Source organism: Hyalella azteca, unplaced genomic scaffold, assembly GCF_000764305.2.
Source record: "Hyalella azteca isolate HAZT.00-mixed unplaced genomic scaffold, Hazt_2.0.2 contig1361, whole genome shotgun sequence".
Lineage (NCBI taxonomy): Eukaryota > Metazoa > Arthropoda > Malacostraca > Amphipoda > Hyalellidae > Hyalella > Hyalella azteca.
Window position 1 is genome coordinate 34,110 of NW_025931682.1, and position 23,819 is coordinate 57,928.

The following is a 23,819-nucleotide window of genomic DNA, read 5'->3' on the forward strand; positions in this document are numbered from 1 at the left end:
TAAAAGATACAAACCCCGAGGACGAAGATGAAAATCTGTAGGAAATTCCAGCAATCGGTGCGCGAATGAACGCTACGTAGCTACTATTTGTGCGCTAAGAAAAAACAATGAAGAAAGTAATGGCCATCCGAGGCACGATTTCCGTTTTATCGTTTTTTTTTGTGTGTATCGACATGTATTGCAGAGCAATTGCTGAAATATTAAATTAATTTCATCAAAAGGTCTTAATGAAGGCATATAGCCTTCTCAGCAGTTTCTTCATCGCTTCCGATTATACTTTGTTGCGTCCGTTCTCAAAAAAATTTGAAGCCATCACATCAGTGTCCATGTCTAGGATTTTTCATGCATTCAATTTTAACCATCGGTGAGCCATTGCCCGCTTAACTCCAAATTGAAAATACCTTTCAACACCTATCAAAATAAGTTACGATGGGTTTGTGTTTAAAAGCTTTTGTTCGTGAACCTTTTTTTGGCCATTATATTGTGCTTGAGTCGTTCGTTATTCCTTGTTTTTTTTTATCTCCTCGGCAAAATCTTCATTTCTTCTTTCTTTTCCCATCATATTTGGAGCATTTTTCTCCTTTTATATTTTGACTGTCATTATCATATGAATATGATGAATTGAATTCGTAAAGGTGTCGTTGTTATTCGAGTGTACCTACACAGCCAGATTAATTTTTTTTGTCTGCTTTGTTCTCACGTATTGTGTCAAACGTCAAGTTTTAGCGTCTGAGCAGCCTAATAAACTACGTGAAAACGAAGCGGACGGAAAAAATTCTGTCAACGCTTGCAGGCGCGTAGTCCATAAATAGCTTTATTGTTGATTGGGTCAAGATCGGTTTCGATTTGGCAAACTAATGCGCGGAAACCTGCTTTGGAAATTCGTTCCAAAAAGGTCGATTCTGTTAAGCCTTCCAGTAACATATCCAGAACTTAATTTTTATTAATCTATTCAAGATTCTCAGGTTAAAGAGAGCAGGTAAATTTTTGTGAAAAATTTTCTGTATGATCGTTATGTCGTTTGATATATGATACGGAGATGGCATACAGCTACACGTTTATAATGCCAAATAATATGTAAGCCTGTAAAAATAATTCAGTATTCACAGTAAGCCTTTAAAAATTAACAGATATAAAATGTCATTGCTTGAGATACAACGCGTAGAGCTAGAAACCTACGTCATCATGGGTGAATGATCATTCTTCACTTAGAAATGTTGATTTTTTTGTGAGACAGCGAAAAACACAGCATATGTTATGTATACAAATCGTGATGAATTTAATAATTAATGAATGAGTAAACAGTTAATCATACTGTTAGTATTAGCTCTAAATTTATGTTATTGTCCTCAAATACCTTATTCTCAATTTATACATTCAATGCACGCCGTTCTTCATAATTATTATTATTCTTCATAATTATCGGAAATGCTTTCTTCGTTTCAGCAGCTGAGTTTAACAGCGGACAGGATCTGCATCGATAACAAATACACTCCTCGGGGCTCGGTCCTCAGTCCTCTGCTCGTAGTTGAGATTTTGACAGTTCAATGAGTGAATGAGCTAATGAAATTGTTAATTTACTCTATAAAATGAGTTAGGATTTAAGGGAGAGTAAATTTATGTAACGAATAAGAATATATCTTGCTAGCCGAGTATGAAGTAACATCGGTATGCTTAACTTAACTGGTGAGTAATGAACGTCCATTTCGCATTTTCGCTAAATACCTTGATAGATGATGCTGTGAGTCTGTGACTGCCTGACTCGGACAGTCTGACTGTCAGTCTGCCACTGTCATACTTCACAGAGCCTGCTGGCTGCATGCTGCAGGCATTGGCAATTTTGGCATCCTCCGCCTACATCAGATGATCAGACTGGCAATCTTGGCATTGCTGCCTTGCTGGCGGGTGAGGATGGCTACTCCTCTGTTTTGCCATATTAGGCCTATTAGAGAACTTACTACCTAGCTATAGGTAATTGAGAGTTGAGAAACTTGTTTAAACTACAAAAAACAAGCAATTTGAATACATATTTTGCACCATTTTTTGCTGGTAGGTATTCCACCTAGCCTATTTTTTAATGTTGAGCAGTAGTTTCCTGAAATTGCAGGTACAAACAATCATTACATTGTGATTACAAGGGTGATTTCTAAAAATTATTGGTAAAAGTAGGTAATTTTTTTAGTTTTCAGTACTATAGATTTTCCAAATTGAGAAAACTCACAAAGCTGCTGAAAAAGGTGAAATTTGCCAGATAATGCCTAAAATCCCCAGATTTCTGGGGGACTCCTGACCAAGCGTGGAAAACATCTACCTTTAGGGCCGCAACAAGAGCTTTCCCGCAAATTTAGAGAATCGCAAGATTTCTGCCAGATGAATTACCTCCTATCTAATTAACAAAAGTGGACAATCGTTCTGCAAGATTCCACATGTATTAAAAATTTGTCATGGTGGAGCGACAATGATTTCAGAAACAAGTGGGAAAATTGCAAACCTGCTCCTGTCACAGTATCTCTTAGGTTACTAGGCACCATTCCACTTAATTTAAAGTGCAAAATGAAAGCTGATATGTATTAATAATTAATTCTGGCAAACTTGTCAGTATTGCAAATTCAGAAATTGTGATTTGCAATATTTTTATCATAATTTCTATGTTTAAATTAGGCAAGAGCCAAAGCTGGTTTGGAAGAAGCATAGAATACAATTATATAATAATATTATTATGTTTATATCTCTTTCAAGCAGCACCCAAAGCTTTATTGCCATTTTTAAACTGCTAGAATCCAGCTAGATTCCTGGTGATTTCCTGCTAGATGAATTACCTCCTATCTAATTGTTGACAATAGTGCGTAATTTGGCTGCGAGATTCCCAGGGTGCAGAAAGTGAGTAAATATTCAAGATCTTTAACAACCAATTTGGAATATCAGATTGAAAGTTCTTAAATTGAAGCTAAAAAAAATTGTTAAACCGGTGATTTTCAAATATTCAAATTTTTCTTATTTTTTTTTTCAAATATTAGGAAACGGTCATAAAAATGAATGAAATTAGCCACATTTACCCCAATTTGCCATTTTGATATGGCCATGCACCAACAGCATAATTTGCATCTGCTGAAGATATTGCTGATACATTTACCTTGGGAATATTGATTTTTAAAAACTCACAAATCTTCTAATGGTTGCCCAGTGATAAGCTCAGAGTATGCACATTACAATTTATACTGGTGCCATCTATAAAAATTTCTACAGGCAATGTCACCTGTATGATTGCTACAGGTGATAAAACAAGCATGAGATGCACATAGTGGCAGCATAGCATGTGGCAATAGCATTGAATGCAATGATATTTGATAGCTTAATACTGCAGGCAAAGCCGCAACAAATCCTGAATTCCAGTAATGATGTTTTAAGTATAAAACAATATTTTGGCAACAAATTTGCCTGTTAGTCTAAATGAACTCACCATTCAAAAATTTATCAACTCATGGCTCCAAAAATTTTATTATGGTTTGGTAAGTAGGTGTTTTTCACACTTGAGTGTAGATACATTTGAACATTTTTTTTAGAGAATAACTATAATGTTTACACAACTTATATGGAAATAAATCTAAAAATATAATATAAATATTTTGGAATATGAAAAAACTAAAATACCTATAACTTTTCATCTTTTATCAAAGTTGATTCAGAAAGTTGTCCAAGATTTTGTCATTCTAGATCTAGTGGCTCATCAAAAAGGAAAAATTGCTAAAAAAATTATTTTTTAAACAGTTGAGATCACTCCAAGTGAACTGTAGTTAGGTTTTATTCTCTATTAATTGGACTGTAGCAGCATGGCACTTTCTTGTTGATTTTGGCATTACCACTTTTGGCTTAATTTATTAAATAATTGGCGCCTTCTCAATTGGTGAAAGGGCATCATCTTAGTATGGTATTTGGTTTATTGTCATTGCATTTGTGACATCATTCAGTTTTAATTGCTGAACAATTTGCTATATATGATGGATTATTAGTATGCTTTTATATCTGATTAAATTTTACAAGAAGGGATTACCTTGCACAGAGTAAATGTCAAAAAATTGGAGCAATTAACTTAATGTCCCTGTAGGATAACTTAATGTCACTTTCAGATGATTTAGTTGAAAATTATGGCAAATCCTCAGGTTATGTGTTATGTTGAAATCATTATTTCATAAATAACCATCTTCCCTATTTTTCTGGCTATTTTAATCTTATTTATTTGTTATTATTCTTGGCTATAGGTGCTGTATTGATAAAGCAGTATGAGTGAAGACATTGGGATGAGTTCTTGCAGCACATCCCCTGATGATGGCAAAGCTGCAGGAGGACTTCCAGCTACAGAAGCATCATCAGGTCATTATATATTATATTTATCTTTATATATATTATATAAACATAAAGATTGATATATTTATTGTATATATTTATCGTATATATTTATCTTTCCTTACTTAGCTTTGTCTTAGAATTTCCTTACTATTTATAACAGTTTTAACTTGGAAATAAACTTGCTCTTCTATTTCTTCAATGATCTTTTTGATAACACATTGCATGTTTTCAATTAATTGGTGTTGCATTCAATTATTTAGGAGTGTTCAAGTGATAGGATCATACTTTAAGTTTAAACAGAATGCTTCTTGTGTCTCTGAATTTGTTGTATTGGGCAAGTAAATCACATGGCATTTGTATCGTAAGTTATGTGCTGCAGGCGGAGGTAGAACGAGTGCTGCCCCACATGACAGCGAACCTTCTCCTCGGGAGGCCACACCTGCCAGCTTCAGCTCAGGCAGCCGTGAGTTCAGCTTGAAGGATGGGGCCACAGGTGTCACCTCTTCAGGTAGCTGGCTAAATAGTGGCCTTCAATCCTGAACATTATTCCTAGCATTCATTTACATTCTATTTAGTCTATGTAATGAACTTCTACTCATTCAAACTAAAGGAAAAGTGACCTATAAATTCTGATTATAATCATTTGTTTCCATTTCAAATGCAGTAATTTTTTTTCATTTCATGCTGCCCAGCCTACATATTTTACAGACATTTAATTCTGCTAATAATCTTAGATGCTCCTGAATTTTTGTTTTCTTTTGTTGCATATATGTTTTGTGGGCTCAGGCACTCCTGGAACGGCTCCCCCGAGTGGCCGGCACTCCTCCCTGAGTCACGGCACGCGGAGCAGCTCGTACGCCGCCCTGGCCCACACACCTCCTCTGGAGGCCGAGCTCACCAGCCACACGCCGCGGCCAGACACTCCCTTGAGCGCCACAGTCCCGGCATCCTATCTCTCCCACACACCTCCACATGACCGACCACAGCCCTACGCCATGTCGGCTCTACACGCTGCTCTCCCCATGGGAACTGTTGTGCCGCCATTCCCGACTGGTCCCACATTCGGTGGATCATCTACGTCGCTCACTATGATGAACAATCCTCTTGCAAACCCTGGAGTTTCTTATTCACGCTACTCGGGCGGGGGAGCAGTGATGTCTATGGAGTCCGTTGGTTACGATGCAAGCAATGAACCGAGTTTATATTCAGCAGGGGACAACTATGGATATTCTAGGATTGATTCAAAATTGACAGACGACGACTTCGCTTACATGGATGCAGATGATGCAGGCAGTAGGAAAGGACGGTCGTCGAGTTTGAACTATTCAGGTCTGTACGGACACGCGAGGGTGCCCCTGGCATCTTCAGTAATGTACAGCTGCGAGTCACTCGACAATGCCAACGAGTGTTTGGATAACCAGCCTGATCGAGCGATATATGAAGACGAGTCCATATTTGATCAGCCACCTCCTCCCGCCCCTTCTTCGAAGCCTATAGACAAGTCTGTAGGCGCAAATGAACTCTCCTATTACAAAAATTACTACGACGCCACGTCATTTAATCAAATGATTGCTTCCTCAGCCAAAGCATCGAACAGGTTAGTTGATTCTTGTTTCTAATCTTTTGTTTTATATTAGGAATGTTGTTCGTTTATATGTGGGCATCTGAAGTGTGCATGGTTACTGGGTGTAATCGTCATCATGAAACACATTTAACTCCCCGCTGCCCCAATACGTTATTCATGAGTTTGCTCTTGACACCAACGATGTCTTCGCAGTTGCAATGCAGATTGACAAGGGTAAAGTCCTGGGCAATGACAGGCATTTTAGTGCGTTTTGTTTTGTCGCTCATGACGCTTGAAAAATCCCATTGTTTCTCATTCCTTTACGATTACGAATGAAGAAGCTCGATTTGTTCCGACTTGTGTGACGTCATTCAGCGTGTGGTGTGTTTAATTTGAGGCCTTCGAAGTATCAAATATGTCGTTTCAATAAATGTTGTCGTTTCAAATAAATGAAAAATTCATCTTTTCCGAAATTTCTTGAAATCACGACCGAATATTCTAACTTTAATCGTTGATGGAGTTTTTAGCAATTTTTCGCACATTCGTTTTTCCTCGTTGGATTTTTGTGGTTGCTTCATTTCTTGGTTGATTCTAAGAATAAATGTTTTAATACTGTCTAACTGTATTCATTGCAGGGAAATCTCGCTGAATAGGCTGGTGAACGCCTACAGTGACGGCTTCACGCCCGTAGGTCTCACGGAGATGCTGGAGGATCCCGTCGAGGAGGAGGAGGTCAGGATTCAATCAATTAATAATGATTTATTTGTATCGTTAAGTTCTTATTTCAGGTTATCGGCGAGTGTAGATGTTCTGTGTTATAGGATCCTGTTAGGTATTTTTATACCTAATTCAGGTATTTGTATTAAAGATCAATGAGACCGCGCTAAGAAAATGCTTAAACGTCAACTTTTGAAAAAGACCAAGAAATCTCCCTTTTATAGTTCCAGTCAAGCGTACAAATTATCACTACACTTGCAGTTTGTCGTGCTAAGCATCAGTGCACATGTTCAACATACATCCACTACACTGGTAGTTTGCGGTGCATCAGTTTAGGCATTTTCATGGCTTCAAGCTACAAAGTTGTATATTGAAAAAATCGACCTCGCCATTGGATCTCGACTTTACCACCGAGTCTACGGCCATTAAACAATTTTAGCGCAGATTATACTTCTCAATGTTCATCATGTCGCTAATAATTTGTACAGTATTTAGAATTTAGTGTCGCAATACAACAAGTTGCGATGCTTGGCTGCGTACAGTTTCTGCTCTTATTACAAGTGATTAGCTCCGATGTCTTGCGCAATATAAGGGTAATGTGTCGTCTCGAAATTACAACAACAGTTTCCATGTTGTTTATTAAAGCTGATTTTTTTTTCTAAAATTGGTACTTGAAATGTATAATGCTCTGCAATGTTTCATTGATGTTCGAAACAAAACTAGATCGACATACGCTAGTTAATGACCGCGTTCTTCACTGTTCTCTCAGTAAATTATAACATTAAATTAAAAATGTGAGAATTATTCTAAAGGAGTCCTTCATTCGCCGCCATGGAATGTACGGGTTAGCCATATTGTTGTCCTTCATTCGCCGCCATGGAATGTATGGGTTAGCCATATTTTTGTCCCTCATTCGCCGCCATGGAATGTATGGTATAGCCGCACAGTCCGGTAGGTGCGAGGAGACAGAGCCGCTAATCACGCGGTGTCCGCCCCCGTGCCCGGCATCACGTTACCGGCGCCCCTGCGCTCTGGCGGGCATCTGCTGTGCCGCTCGTCTGTGTGCCGCGCGCGCTCGCTCCATGCGCACTCACGCTACCATGTACTAAAACCTTGTAGCATTAAACTTAAGTGTAGACAAGGAGCAGCAGTGTCATATAAGTCGTGATACGAAAAGCGTCCTCTAACGTCAATTTTGAATTAACATTTTGTCATTTTCTGAAGAAGAAAATAGTAATTTTGATCGCAAGCGAGTGCATCCATTATGTATTAAACAATTTGCACAGCGTAAACCGTTCCTAGAATGATTCTTTTGCGCGAACCGAACGTGAAAGTTTGACGGTTATTATACAGAAGCAAAAACGGTCAAGGAGTGAAGTAGCATAACTAAGAGAGTGCGAGTTGGACAATAAGGGATCGTAAAATTGGCTGGCACTATGGGCGAGCGGCCTTCATCTCGCCACAGCCGCCGCCGCTCCAGCCATCATCGACTCAGCCGCAGATATGGCCGCTCCTCATCGAGGCAGCGTGTGAGTCTTGCACATTTATTAAGCTTGATTTTTTCCAGTAAAACTTTTGATTACTGTAGAAGTTTTTGAGTGAGTATGATCGTAGTGCCATTTATGCTATGAATTGATTCCCTACACGACGCAAAATATTAAGACATCTCTAGAATAACTTTCGTTAAAGGAACCAAAAATTCCATTTTGATTGTCCATGCGGTCTAAATAATATTTATTAGTAGTGATTACAGTGACTGTTACTGTTTGCTTGTGGATTATTTTCACTGCTAGCTATTGTTGTTTAGTTTAAATAATTTGGTCGTATGTATATTCTCTATGATAGTTTCGAAGAGTATAACGCATATATTTTGCTTTAGTCGGAGCAACCATTTGGATCGAGCAGAAATATACAGTAACCGGATAACGCCTGTACAAAATGATCGTATTCACTGTACTAATTTCAAGCCATCATCTGATAATACAAACTCAGTTTATCGGTTCCTAGCAAAATTCCATTCCAAAAATATTGTTTGTGTGCGCCTCTACAGCTTCACTTCTCGCTCCTCTGCCGCTCATTAGTGATCATTTACTTGCCTTCACTGTGTGAACTGCATAAAGTTTGACCCGACCTACTCTGACCTGAGCTGCGTGGAAGCAGTGAATGGAATGTCGCAATGCACATCGCGGCCTGGACAGTTAAGGTGCAGTCCACCGCTGTTGATTTTTTAACTGCCTTTCTAGTTAGCCGACACCTGGTGATCGTCTTGAGGTGCATTTGTATCATCGGCAGTTGCCCCAATACTACACAAGTCCGTTGTGTTCTATCGAATTTATTCTTCGAGGCCTTAGGTGCTCACGATCTTTCAAGGGATCACCAATGTTAAAATGCTTCATCTTGATTATGGTTATTATTTTGATGAACAACATTTTTGCACGGAACGCTGTGAGGTTTTCAATACGTTGATGCTCATGAGTTAAAACCTATTCGTACGACTCGCCTTCTTATACGATGGTATACCCTGTTTCATCTCGTCTTATGTTGCTTAACTGCATATTATTATCACTGTCTTCATTTGCTTCAATCCTTCATTTTTTGTATTTGTATTACAAATAAATTTACTATTCATATTGCTATTGATATTCATCATTAAACGCGCGTCACCTTTACGATGATGGAAGTCCTCATCACGGGCCAGCGGCAAACCTCAATGTTTACAGACTCTACGAATGCAGCTGACAAGCTCGATATTTTTTAGGAGTATGTGGTGAGGCGGTACGAATTGGAGGTTCTTTTTTATTGTGATGTGAGAAGTGGGAGGGAAGGGGAGGCAGGTATAAGCTGCCCCTGGCTACCTGTTAACTGGTGTAGAGTCGTGCGTGGATCTCGTCCTTCCCTCCCCACCATTGGTACCGCCTTATTCAATGTATCTTCGGAAAATCTTGAAATTCTCAAGATTTGTGCTATAAATTATTTTTTTGGTACGTGCATTCTCTCCTAAATATTCGATAATCTGACTGTTCGTAGAAAATTAATGGCATTTGCGTGCCATGCTTGAGAGATAATTTCTACCGCTATTGAAATGCTGGTAAAAAAATGTTTAAGTAATGACAGAAGGGTTTGCTGGAGGGTCATATAACCAGGTTCTTGTTCTGTTGCCATTGCGTTGAGACTAACTTCGATTAAACTGAATATATATTTTTTTTAACGTTGAGACTAATCGATTAAACTGAACTGAAAAATATGTTGTTTTAGTTATAAGAAATACATATAAATTCATTTAATAATTTAATTTAAAAAATAATGTAGTAATATAATAATACATTTATTTAAAGTAATCAAGTAGAATATCTTGATTACTTCTCATTTCATTATCAGGCCACGTTTATATGTTCTCAAATAGACTGGTATTTAGCAAGGTTAGTTGAGATAGTGTGCATATTAGTGAAGCGCTATAGACTAGCCAAACCTTGCCTCGCTGCTCGCTGTAACATGGCTTGTGTCGCCTCGTTCCTCGCACTCCACGCCTTCATTTTCGTGACAGTCGAAGCTTGTCTCCGTATTGCCACGCAATTCTTCCGTGATGTTACAGCTCATATGGTACGCGCATTGAGAATTGTTTACATATTGTTGATTTTGCCATGTCTAGGAAAGTCAAAATGATATATTTAAATAGTTATGCGGCCATTTGTTAAATCTGTTTATGTATTTTTTCCTAGATACTTGGTTAAAACTACCCGACTGGTTACTTTCGGTTCTCTTTAGGCGAATAACTCCTCCAAGTGGATTGCTGATTTCAAACCCAACATACGAAGCCCCCCTGGCTGTTTGATTGCTGGTGCGTTCCAAGTTTCCAGGACTGGAGACTGGATAAAGATCTAGATCCTGTTTACGTGCTCACGTTTTAGCCTTGTAGGAAATTAAATTAATTGCATCCAATTTGAAGCAATATTATAAAAATATATTTTTGAAAGCATTCAATTGTATCGTGTTGATTAATATAGAAGGTATTATCGCCTGAGATGTAAATTTTGTTTAAAAAACGTTTATTTTGTAAGTTCAAGCTTCTTCCTACATGAGTGATTTTGCGTGGTGAACGATATATGTGCTCAATTTATTATTTGTTTGAATTATTTTATCAAAGAGAACCGGCATGCTAAGTGTTAAATTGATACTCTGAGATGCAACATAATTGGTAGAAGCAAAGTGAAGTGATGCTGGGATCGGCGACTGCGCAACTAAGTCAGATTATCAGGATTAACTGCCATGGAGACTTCCAAGTGAGGTAGTGGATGGAAGGTTATGGTGAAGGAAGGTGATACAAGTGATGGTGTTCATTGAGTGCGGTTGAGAGCCTTCGTCCAGCAGAGCCTTGCCTGGCAGGCTGAGAGTCTGAGACGACAGGTTAGTGGGTCTGGAAACATTGTCAAGTGAGGGTGTCGCGCCTCCCGCTCCTCACACGAGCCCTTTATATGTATCATTGCCGAGCGTGTGCTTCGCTATATGTTGTGTCCCGTGTGTCTGTCACTTACCATTTATAGGATCTCTTGGTTTATCGGTGTCTATGGATCGCCATACCGTCCAAATATTCTCGAAGTGTGTTAGCTCTTGTGCAACATTTGAATTCTGTTTGTCTGGTCGTACACTCGGCTAAAATTCCAAGGACGTTCTTCTCCGATCTGTTGGGTCGGTCCATCGCCGGGCTCGCATCGTAGGCTCGAGCGTGTCACTAAATTCTAACATCATTCATGCTGCTTGGTGATGATTCTTTGCGACTGGGCTATAGTCGTACAAATGATTGCTTTGTAAAGCGAACAGAAGACACATTTTTCTATTTATCCAACGTTTCGTCTTAGCCATATTAAACTCGAAAATTTTCACGGAAACTGTGACTGTCATTCCATTGCGTGGTCGGACATGCCGCAAACTGCTTACTGCTTTGCTTTTTCCTTCGTGTTTTGATTTGAGGTGACGTCGCGCGTCATTGCGGTGTCCTGTGCTGGACGTGATCTCGTTGTCTGTAGGCATTATTACGGCTTAATGGCTTATTATCTGATCACGCCTAATGGCTTACGGTGCAAGCATTGAACTAGTCGTTTGACTATTTAATAGAAAGTGCTAATATTTTGAATATTTCTGCAATTTCGTGTGAAATATTTCAGGCAGGAGAAGTTAGCGGTGTACATGCATTCCTTGGACGTGATGCACATCCGTCGCGAGAGGAAGCGACACTCATTACAGGTGTTGGACACTTCAGGGCGCTGCCTCTACTCGTGAGCGCCTCTATCTTCCCTCATTTGCTTTCTTGCTGCCGCTTAACAATGCAAACATCCCTCTATGTTTGGCGCACACTTCTTAATTTACCTTTCTCGTCACAAGTCATCTTTTATTGGAATTTTAAAATTTTCTCACCTGGGAGAGATGTTCTTAACTTCAAAGAACAAACGTGAAATATATTCACTGCAATTATTTCAGTATGTTTCGTGTTCCCCATCGAACAGCATACGTTGGTAAGGCTAGCGTTCACTTGACGTCATAGCAACAAGTCCCCCAAAGTTCGGTAAAGAAAATGACGCCCGCATGTTGTCACATAAGCAATGCTCACATCACGGCCTGTCTCATCGCATTCAACTCGCCTCGCCACTTGATTCTCGGAGACCCAGTATGTTATATTATACGGTAATGTTAATATAATATATACGGTATAATATAATATGTTATACGGTATATGTTATACGCAGCTGAACATCCTTCATCACTCACGTTCTCGCTTAGTGCTCTGCATTTTCATACTACAAACATTTCACGTGTATCTGAAAATAGTTATTTTCCGTCATGTCCTCAACTATATGGCACTCCACAGATGCCGACGGAGGGAATTGAGTGGCGTGCGAATTGAGTGCGACATGATAGACCGCTCTGCGAGTATTTGTTATGCGGGTGCCATTTTATTTACCGAGCTTTGGGGTCTAATTGCTGTGACGTCACGTAGATCTTAACCTTATAAACGTGTGATGTTCCTAATTCAAGTAGAATGTGTAGACAATAACAATAGGGATTGCGGTTACGCTATGGGAACGCAATTAGGATGCATTTGTCGAAACTAGGAATACATTCACTAAAATATTTGTTGATCACTAATTACAAAAATTGTATATGTTTATTTGGATTTCGTTTGTAATTCTATCAGATCCGCAGTACAAATCTCGAGGCCGCTTATTTCTTTAGAAAGATTAACCAAAAGATTCTGTAAAGTATTTGGTCCACAGCGACGAGAATGCTTCTAAATTCATATTTCAAGTCTTCGATGCATCATTTACCCCGCATTAACTAGAATGGATTGCTTACGTTTGAGCATGCAGCTTTCCGTATTCTACTCCTAAATTGAAAAAATTAAACCATATTTATTTACTCTGAAATTGAAAAGTTTGAAGATCTTTTATGGCAGCATTTTCGCACAAGATTGAGTTGTGATATTTTTTGCGCATTTTTTCATTTATGGAAAAATAATGGCTTATTATCTGATCACGCCTAATGGCTTACGGTGCAAGCATTGAACTAGTCGTTTGACTATTTAATAGAAAGTGCTAATATTTTGAATATTTCTGCAATTTCGTGTGAAATATTTCAGGCAGGAGAAGTTAGCGGTGTACATGCATTCCTTGGACGTGATGCACATCCGTCGCGAGAGGAAGCGACACTCATTACAGGTGTTGGACACTTCAGGGCGCTGCCTCTACTCGTGAGCGCCTCTATCTTCCCTCATTTGCTTTCTTGCTGCCGCTTAACAATGCAAACATCCCTCTATGTTTGGCGCACACTTCTTAATTTACCTTTCTCGTCACAAGTCATCTTTTATTGGAATTTTAAAATTTTCTCACCTGGGAGAGATGTTCTTAACTTCAAAGAACAAACGTGAAATATATTCACTGCAATTATTTCAGTATGTTTCGTGTTCCCCATCGAACAGCATACGTTGGTAAGGCTAGCGTTCACTTGACGTCATAGCAACAAGTCCCCCAAAGTTCGGTAAAGAAAATGACGCCCGCATGTTGTCACATAAGCAATGCTCACATCACGGCCTGTCTCATCGCATTCAACTCGCCTCGCCACTTGATTCTCGGAGACCCAGTATGTTATATTATACGGTAATGTTAATATAATATATACGGTATAATATAATATGTTATACGGTATATGTTATACGCAGCTGAACATCCTTCATCACTCACGTTCTCGCTTAGTGCTCTGCATTTTCATACTACAAACATTTCACGTGTATCTGAAAATAGTTATTTTCCGTCATGTCCTCAACTATATGGCACTCCACAGATGCCGACGGAGGGAATTGAGTGGCGTGCGAATTGAGTGCGACATGATAGACCGCTCTGCGAGTATTTGTTATGCGGGTGCCATTTTATTTACCGAGCTTTGGGGTCTAATTGCTGTGACGTCACGTAGATCTTAACCTTATAAACGTGTGATGTTCCTAATTCAAGTAGAATGTGTAGACAATAACAATAGGGATTGCGGTTACGCTATGGGAACGCAATTAGGATGCATTTGTCGAAACTAGGAATACATTCACTAAAATATTTGTTGATCACTAATTACAAAAATTGTATATGTTTATTTGGATTTCGTTTGTAATTCTATCAGATCCGCAGTACAAATCTCGAGGCCGCTTATTTCTTTAGAAAGATTAACCAAAAGATTCTGTAAAGTATTTGGTCCACAGCGACGAGAATGCTTCTAAATTCATATTTCAAGTCTTCGATGCATCATTTACCCCGCATTAACTAGAATGGATTGCTTACGTTTGAGCATGCAGCTTTCCGTATTCTACACCTAAATTGAAAAAAATAAACCATATTTATTTACTCTGAAATTGAAAAGTTTGAAGATCTTTTATGGCAGCATTTTCGCACAAGATTGAGTTGTGACATTTTTTGCGCATTTTCTCATTTATGGAAAAAAATGCACTATTGTGCTCGCCATGTCCGTCCGTCTGTCTGTCCGTTCGTGACTTCGCGTTTTCGTCGACGAGAAAATGCCCTCTCTGTCACTCACTGCAGTGAGTACTGAGTTATATTTTTCAGTACAGCCCTTGTCAGACATTCTGTGTGATAATCCAGTCGCACGAACAATGTCTATAGAAGCAATTAGATCTAAGTTAATTGTCAAGGAACCCCACTGCTATCAACGTTTCTGCTCACCTTGTTCGCTAATTGAGACCAAATTTTGAGATTCAATGTGTATTGCTCTGAGTGATGACTTATTTTACGCTCGCTCAGATCATCTGAATAATCACATATATCCTTGTGTAATATGCTCAGTTAATGTATATAGTTTGTATTCTATGCTCGGAGATTCGTTGATTTTTCGCCTCTGAATTGCTGAAGCTCTTATGAGCAAACATGAAAATGGACAGCAACGCTGAGGCTGGAGGTGACGCTCAGGTAAGATATCTTACGTTGCTGGGTCATGATTTTGATGATCAACAGAGGTTAAGGGACTTATACGAGTATAGTGCACTGATTATGATTCATTCAAAGCATTCGTGAAATTTTCGGCTATTCGTTAGAGATAATTCAAATTCTATTCCAACCAGTACATGTCAGAATAGCACGGAGACAACCTTCCATGAGCGTGGTTCGACTTACTTTGACTTTTAATTTTTGTTAGTAACCATATACGATCTTTCAGTCTAGTATTTGTTATAGTTTATAAATTTTTTACCCTCTTTGCTCATATCGGCTGTATCCGCGTAATCGCTCCAATTAATTCCTCAACTACTTGTGCTCACCTTTAAATTTTAAGAATTTCAGACGAACATGTATACATGCCTTGCCTTGACATTAAACAATACGCGTCCCCCTCGAGCTTCACTATTGCCCCCTAGTCTAAATAATGAACATTTAACCAGCTGCCTTGAAGCCCCCCACGAGGAAGCATACTTGTGAACTATTCTCTGTCAATCTTTGATTATCAGATAAATTCCACGAAATGTGGAAATCATTATACAATACGCGTCCCCCTCGAGCTTCACTATTGCCCCCCAGTCTAAATCATGAACATTTAACCAGCTGCCTTGAAGTTCTCCACGAGGAAGCATACTTGTGAACTATTTCTCTGTCAATCATTTAATATCAGATAAATTCTAGGAAATGTCATGTGATTATCCACATTGCAGAACATTTAACCAGCTGCCTTGAAGCCCTCCACGAGTAAGCATACTTGTGAACTACTTCTCTGTCAATCATTGATTATCACATAAATTCTACGAAATGGCTTGTGATTATCTCGTGTATCCTGGTTTGCAGAACATTTAACCAGCTATCTTGAAGCCACCCACGAGGAAGAGTACTTGCGAACTCTGTCAATCACTGATTATCAAATAAATTCCACGAAATGGCTTGTGATTATGTAGTGTATCCTGGTTTGCAGGGAGGAGAGCGTGTCGTGTGGGAGTTTCGCACGGTGACCCTGACTCGAGTGCCGCGGTTTGGGTTTGGTATCGCGGTGTCGGGTGGTCGCGATAACCCACACTTCCGTAACGGCGATCCTTCCATCGCCATCTCGGACGTACTCAAAGCTGGACCTGCTGAGGGCAAACTCGAGTAAGAGCAGCAACAGGGAAAAGATTGTGAGGGTAATCGTATGAGTGGAAGGGGATTTATTTCGAGTAGACAATCGCCGTGACTGGGTTTGGTGTGTTGAATTGTCTGCAATCAATGCATACTACGCATCACAATGTGCCTTGTCTGTCAATGAATGCTTCATTGATATCAATGGAATGCATCATGACCGGAACAGGCGTGTGGTTATCTTATACAGGATGCATTCATGCAAACTTGGATCTAAAAGTATAAAGTTACATTCCTACTTCTTTGTTGCGCGCGATTGTCGGTTCAATTACCGTAATTAAAAAATGTTGACGTCTTTTTTGAAGCGGGATGATAAAATAGGAAACTTGCATATTCATTTTTGTAGTCCAAAATAGTGGAATAATTTGTTGAATCTTTATTGTTATTTAAAACGCTTTCAGTACCTATATAAGTTGATATTACTAACTAATAACATGATAACATTGAGCCACAAAGTTCGACGTCTATGTAAATTATAGAAATTTTCGAATTGAGCGAATCTCACAGCATCTGAAGAAGTGCAGTCTTTTTCTGATTGAAGGTGCCCGAGTCAATCAGGCGTCTAATTCTATTCATTATAATTATACTCTAAGATTAGGTCACCCGTAATTGAAACGTAATATTCACTAGACGTGGTAAAGATAGATGGAAAGGTACTAGACCTGAGTCAGCATGGACATCATCACGTGACAGATCACGCGGTCTAGACCTCAGTAGTGGCCGGAAGTCATAACTCTATAAAAGGGCTGGGATACGTAGTGAGGCTCCCAATAACAGACAAGTACGCCGCCCTGTAACTCGCGTTAGAGCTACTCCGACCTAACGGTCGACGTCTTAGCCTTATACCATTATTATAACTCTCATGTATGACCACCCCGTATCAAGATAACTTCTCTAGGCAGATAGATGGTGTCTTACTTATCCTTGACTTAGTCACGAACTTATGTCAACGAATCCCTGTCCTCAGGTTCAGGTAGAAAAGTATACAAAATCTAGAGGCGCCTAAACGTGCCTCCGGTCAAAGGAACCCAATTAACGCTCGCGTTCACGTACTATTTTATCCATAATGAAGGTATATTATAGAGCGCGATGTTGAGACGTTACCTGTGTGCAGAGTGAACGACCGTCTGATCTCTGCGAACGGCGTGAACCTGGAGGGCGTGGAGTACGCGCGCGCTGTGCAGGTGCTGCGCGACTCTGGGGCGAGCGTACAGCTGCTGGTACGGCGGCGCGTGGTGCTGCCTCATGCGTCTCCCCTCACACACTCCATTACCCTCACTCGTACCAAGAAAAAAGAGGGCAAGTGTCACCAGCACATCCGAGCTGAGGCAGGATAAGTACTGCTGCTCCAGCTTAGCTCGTTATAAGCAAACCTCGCATATGAGAGCCTTATTAAATGCAGTTAGAGGTCGAGGCTAACTAGAAATAGAAATATGTTATTGCCATGTGCTGCTAAACTCGCCTCAACGTGAGGATTGTAACCACTTGCTCAACTCACCAGAGTCGAGGGAAGGCGTCAAATTAAAAGGTGCACTGTAATACCGTTGACAGTGATTGAGTGTAGTTGAGTATCAGGACTGATACATTTAAACCATTCCGATGACTGCTAGAGTGCTAGGCAAGTATCACGACTACTCTATGATGCTCGAGTATTGAGTATTTATCCTATTTTGCTCTAGCATTGATACTTATCAACCATTGCAGTCGCCGAGAAGGTGAAGTATATCAATATGACCGAATGATGCCAAGTATTGAGTATTTACTCTATTTGATAGATAAATTTGATTTGATTTACCCTATTTGATAGGTATTTGATTTACCCTAGGGTAAATTGATAGGTACTTATCAACTGTTGCAGTCACCGATGGTGAAGTATATCACTATCACCCGATGATGCCCAAGTATTGAGTATTTACCCCTATTGTGCTCTAGCTTTGATACTTGTCAAGCGTTGCAGTCACCGTGATGGTGAAGTACATCACTATGACCGAATGATGCCAAGTATTGAGTATTTACTCTATTTGATAGATAAATTTGATTTGATTTACCCTATTTGATAGGTATTTGATTTACCCTAGGGTAAATTGATAGGTACTTATCAACTGTTGCAGTCACCGATGGTGAAGTATATCACTATGAGCCGATGATGCTCGAGTATTGAGTATTAACCGATGCTGCCTGAGCATTGCTACACGTGGCGTAGTATGTGACTAACACAAGACACTCGCAGACCTGGGCGTGGTGCTGGGCTGCCGTCTCTACGTCAAGGAGATCGTCCGAGGCAGCCTTGCAGCCAAGAACGGACAGCTGCGGGAGGGCGACGAGCTCGTCAAGATCAACAACTCCAACACTGGTAAGAATAACATTGCGTCGTAACAACATTGAATAACATTGTACTGGTAAGAATAACATTGCGTGGTAACAACATTGCATAAAATTGTACTCGTAAGAATAACATTGCGTGGTAACAACATTGAATAAAATTGTACTCGTAAGAATAACGTTGCGTGGTAACAACATTGAATAAAATTGTACTCGTAAGAATAACATTGCGTGGTAACAGCATTGAATAAAATTGTACTCGTAAGAATAACGTTGCATGGTAACAACATTGAATAAAATTGTACTCGTAAGAATAACATTGCGTGGTGCAAGCTAATGGCATGACTTGCATCTATATGTACTACACCGGCTAAACTTAACTCAGAGTTGTTGTACTCTTTTTGTTCTTGAAAGCTTTTAGGATCTTTTGAAGATCATGTGTTTTGTCGAGGCAAATATCCTGCCTCTCCCTACCTTCAATATTAACACATCACATCAATATCTACATGGTTAGGCGTACGCAATCCGGTATAAAGGAGCTGCGCTTCTTTAATTATACCACATCATTATAGCGCTTCACTCGCTACATTATAGTGTTTCTCTCGCTACATTATAGCACTTCTACCGTTTCCTAATGTTCATACAGTTATGTTAAGTTATGTAATAATGACGTTAAGTGTAATAAGATTGTGACGTGGCAGACAACCTGAGCCTGAAGGAGGCGCGGAAGCTGCTGGACAGCCACAAGGAGGAGCTGCAGCTGGTCGTGCGGCGACAGGCGACGCCTGCTGCTGGGGGCGCTCCAGCCGCTGCAGCTAAAGGTACCCATCATCTTGTTGCCACTTCATTTCCTTATTAGATCATCTCATTACCACTTAACTCAGAGTAGTTGTACACTTTATGATCTTGAGTGCTGTTAGGATATTGTGAAGATCATGTGTTGGGTCGAGGCAAATATCCTGCCTCTCCTTACGCTCAATATCAACACATCACATCAATATTTACATGGTTAAGCGGACGCAATCTGGAATAAAGGAGCTGCGCTTCTTTGTTTCTACCATATCGTTGTAGCGCTTCTCTCGCTACATTATAGCGCTTCTCTCGCTACATTATGATGTTTCTACCACTTCATTATAGCGCATCTCTTGCTACATTACGATGTTTCTACCACTTCATTATAGCGCTTCTCTCGTTACATTATAGCGCATCTCTCGCTACATTGTAGTGTTTCTACCGTTTCCTAATGTTCATACAGTTATGTCAAGTTATGCAATAATGATGTTAAGTGTAATAGCATTGTGACGTGGCAGACAACCTGAGCCTGAAGGAGGCGCGGAAGCTGCTGGACAGCCACAAGGAGGAGCTGCAGCTGGTCGTGCGGCGACAGGCGACGCCTGCTGCTGGGGGCGCTCCAGCCGCTGCAGCTAAAGGTACCATCATCTTGTTACTACATCATTTCCTTATTAGATCATCTCATTACCACATTAACTCATTACCACATCATCTCATTACCCCATCACCTCATTACAACAGCATCTCGTTACCCCGTCATCTCGTTACCCCATCTTCTCGTTACCCCATCATCTCATTACCCCATCATCTCATTACCACATCATCTCATTACCCCATATAATTATTCCATCATCTCATTACCCCATCATCTCGTTACCCCATCATGTCATTTCCCCATCATCTCATTATCACAACATCTCATTACACCATCATCTCATTACCGGTACTTCATAATCTCATTACCACATAATCTCATTATTATATCATTTTATTTATGCGATATTAATGAAATGCTTTAGTTGCATGCTCCAAAATGCTCATTATAAAGAGAGATATCACTATAGGTTGATGCTATTTTTTATTTATTTCCTGTGTCAGGACATATTAAACTTTGCCAAATTGTTACTCAGTTATTGTTATGTTCAACAATAACTTTTATAGCCNCTTCTTAGTGCAACACGCTTCTTGGTGCAACATGCTTCTTGGTGCAACACACACTCCTCGTGCAACGCGCCTCTTAGTGCAACATAGCTAAACTAAACACCGGGCGCAGAGGCTGACTCGTCTTAACCTGCAGAAGTTCCAGCTTAATGTTAAGGATATTTCCGCGCTACTTAACAGAACATATTATTTCAAAGTGACTTACCATGCATGTGGGGCTCTAGGTACGCTGGTGGAGGGCCGTCGGATTTTCAGTATGGCAGCGTCGGTGAGGGCGGGGGTGTTGCGTCCCCCACCGACAACGGTGCTGCTTCTCTGCCCCCTCGCCCTCCTCTTCCCCGACCTGAAGATTACTATACCCAGCGTCCCCCTAACTCCCCTAACACGCAACACGGCTCCCCCACCAAGCCCCAGGGGTCTGTGTGAGTTCAGCAGCGCTCGTGCTATGCCAAGAGTGTATTTTATGCTCATTTTATGCTTTTATAATCTGTTTACCGGTTCTTTGTTTAAATTTATATTCACCTCCACTTTTAATTGTTATTCTCTTCATTTAAAGGCCTTTCTTTCTGATTTTGGGCGTGAATGAACGAAACGTACTCTCGTTTTTTTCGCCTTCGCTCGTTACATTAACACTTTAATGACGCCCAGCAAAGTCTTTACAGATATGCGACTTTCAGTAGCAACCTTCCCTTCAGCTAACCTGTGTGTGTTCTTCCGATCTGTTTTGGTGATACTCTTCTGCTCTTCTGTCTTGGGGATATCTAGTTAGTGTCTTGTTATTTTATTGGAATCGTTTTTCATATTTTTTTCAATATTCATTCACACATTCCTAAAAATTGATGCATGCTCTTTCATAAGTATTCTATTAACCAAATTATTGACATATCCGGTGCTGCTATTTCATCATCCGGTTTTCAATGTTGTCATATTAAAAATGATTAGATTTAATTAGTTGAAATTCTTCACCAATCTCAGTGCTTGCTTGCTATTTACATCAGTCTCTCACTAATGTTCATCTCAGTGCATATTCGCTGTTTACATCAGTCTCTGACTAATAAACTTGCATTGTCCAGTCCAGAGCCTCGGTACGTGAGCTTCCGCAAGGAAGGCAGCGTGGGCATCAGACTGACGGGCGGCAATGAAGTGGGCATCTTCGTGACCGCCGTGCAGCCAGGGTCCCAAGCCCAACTACAGGGCATCGTTCCGGGCGATAAAGTACTGAAGGTGAAGACCTGACATCGCATGTCGTTGCTTCTGGCAGTATCATCTTATGGTATAATGGTAGTGGACGGTCCGTGACAACAGGGCGGTAGTGGACAGTCCGTGACTACAGGAGGGTAGTGAACGGTCCGTGACAACAGGGCAGTAATGGACGGTCCGTGACTACAGGAGGGTAGTGAACGGTCCGTGACAACAGGGCTGTAGTGGACGGTCCGTGACTACAGGAGGGTAGTGAACGGTCCGTGACAACAGGGCGGTAATGGACGGTCCGTGACAACAGGGCGGTAGTGGACAGTCCGTGACAACAGGGCGGTAGTGGACGGTCCGTGACAACAGGGCGGTAGTGGACGGTCCGTGACAACAGGGCGGTAGTGGACGGTCCGTGACAACAGGGCGGTAGTCAACGGAAATTAAGTGTATATTTTTTGCCTCAAGATAATGTAAACCTTCTCTCTCTGTGATATAATTTTTTCTGCTATATAAGCCTTGAGTTTGAGTTCCCTTATAGCAATTTGTACTGAACTCCAGGTGAACGACATGGACCTGACGAACATGACGAGGGAGGACGCCGTGCTCTACCTCATGAGTCAGCAGGACCAGATCGAGCTGCTCGTACAGACGCGCCTCTTCGACTACCAGCAAATACTGGCATCTCAGAAGGGCGACTTGTTCTACATAAAGTGAGTCAAGTAGGGCAGGTATGAGTTCTACATAAAGTAAGTCACGTAGGGCAGGTCTCAAATTACGACTTGTTCTACATAAACTCATAAAGTTAGTCAAGTAGGGCAGGTATGAAGCAGGTCTCAAATTACGACTTGTTCTATATAAAGTTAGTCAAGTAGAGCAGGTATGAAGCAGGTCTCAAATTACGACTTGTTCTATATAAAGTAAGTCAAGTAGGGCAGGTATGAAGCAGGTCTCAAATTACGACTTGTTCTACATAAAGTAAGTCGAGTAGAGCAGGTATGAAGCTAGGCTCAAATTACGACTTGTTCTACATGAAGTAAGTCAAGTAGAGCAGGTATGAAGCAGGTCTAAAATTACGACTTGTTCTACATAAAGTAAGTCAAGTAGAGCAGGTATGAAGCAGGTCTCAAATTACGACTTGTTCTACTTAAAGTGAGTCAAGTAGAGCAGACATGAAGCGATACTCAAATTACGTCTGTGTCATGCATATAAATCGTGATCCGAGTTCAATTGATCTTTAAACTTGTTTGTCGAAGAGCCCATTTGTTGAAACAAATGAAGTAATGAGATGTATTCGCTCATCCCGTGCACCAGAAATTTGTCTGGATCATAATTCCAAAAAAATATTGTCCCAGAACCCACTTCCATTATGACCCCGAGGGAACTGGCGAACTGAGTTTCCGATCTGGGGACATTTTCCGCGTCGTGGACACCTTGCACTGCGGCGTGGTGGGCGCTTGGCAGGTTGGTTAGCAGGCTGTCAACCTAGAACAATAATGAACTTCATCAAATACACAATGAACAATATTTATTCAAAATATCAGAAATGTATTCTGGCATAATCTAATTATTTTTTATGTTAGGGAATTGTGAAGACAAATGTGAGTGATAGCGTTGATGTTTTTAGGTGGAGCGAATAGGCCGCAACAACCAAGAGACGCAGCGAGGCACCATCCCGAACAGGGCGCGGGCCGAGGAGCTCGCCACGGCGCAGTTCAACGCAGCCAAGAAGGAACAGACGCAGTCAGAGTCTCGCAGCGGCTTCTTCAAGCGCAGACGCAACTCGCGACGCTCCAAGAGCTTAGGAAAAGTCAGATATACTAATTGTTATGATAATAGGGATAGTTAATAGTAGTATTGACAGAAGTAGTAACGGCAGTTACAGTAACAGTAGCGGTAGTAGTAATAGCAACAAAAATAGTGGCGTCGGCGTTGATAAAGCCAAATGTAGCCTATCGCCGATTCCACACATGACTGCTGGGAGCTTTGAACCTAACCTCGCTACTCAAGCCAAGTTGTTGTTAACCAGTCGTCCTACCTGCCAAGAACTGATCCTGCTGTTGTGTGATCACAAGATATGA

The 23,819-nt window shown here is 40.6% G+C and overlaps 1 protein-coding gene across 1 annotated transcript in view; it reads left to right on the forward strand.

The window, feature by feature from the left end:
• The first annotated feature begins 1,488 nt into the window (after window positions 1-1,488).
• Window positions 1,489-23,819, forward strand: part of LOC108664417 (tight junction protein ZO-2) — a 43,235-nt gene continuing 20,904 nt past the window's right edge. The window contains exons 1-15 of the mRNA XM_047882432.1: window positions 1,489-1,680; window positions 4,259-4,371; window positions 4,727-4,855; window positions 5,134-5,944; window positions 6,547-6,643; window positions 16,076-16,248; window positions 17,390-17,574; window positions 18,506-18,628; window positions 19,299-19,418; window positions 19,908-20,040; window positions 20,775-20,972; window positions 21,624-21,774; window positions 22,300-22,451; window positions 23,094-23,202; window positions 23,366-23,548. Coding sequence (XP_047738388.1) covers window positions 4,281-4,371; window positions 4,727-4,855; window positions 5,134-5,944; window positions 6,547-6,643; window positions 16,076-16,248; window positions 17,390-17,574; window positions 18,506-18,628; window positions 19,299-19,418; window positions 19,908-20,040; window positions 20,775-20,972; window positions 21,624-21,774; window positions 22,300-22,451; window positions 23,094-23,202; window positions 23,366-23,548 — 2,655 coding nt within the window. The 5' untranslated portion in view covers window positions 1,489-1,680; window positions 4,259-4,280. The remainder of the gene's footprint in view (window positions 1,681-4,258; window positions 4,372-4,726; window positions 4,856-5,133; window positions 5,945-6,546; window positions 6,644-16,075; window positions 16,249-17,389; window positions 17,575-18,505; window positions 18,629-19,298; window positions 19,419-19,907; window positions 20,041-20,774; window positions 20,973-21,623; window positions 21,775-22,299; window positions 22,452-23,093; window positions 23,203-23,365; window positions 23,549-23,819) is intronic.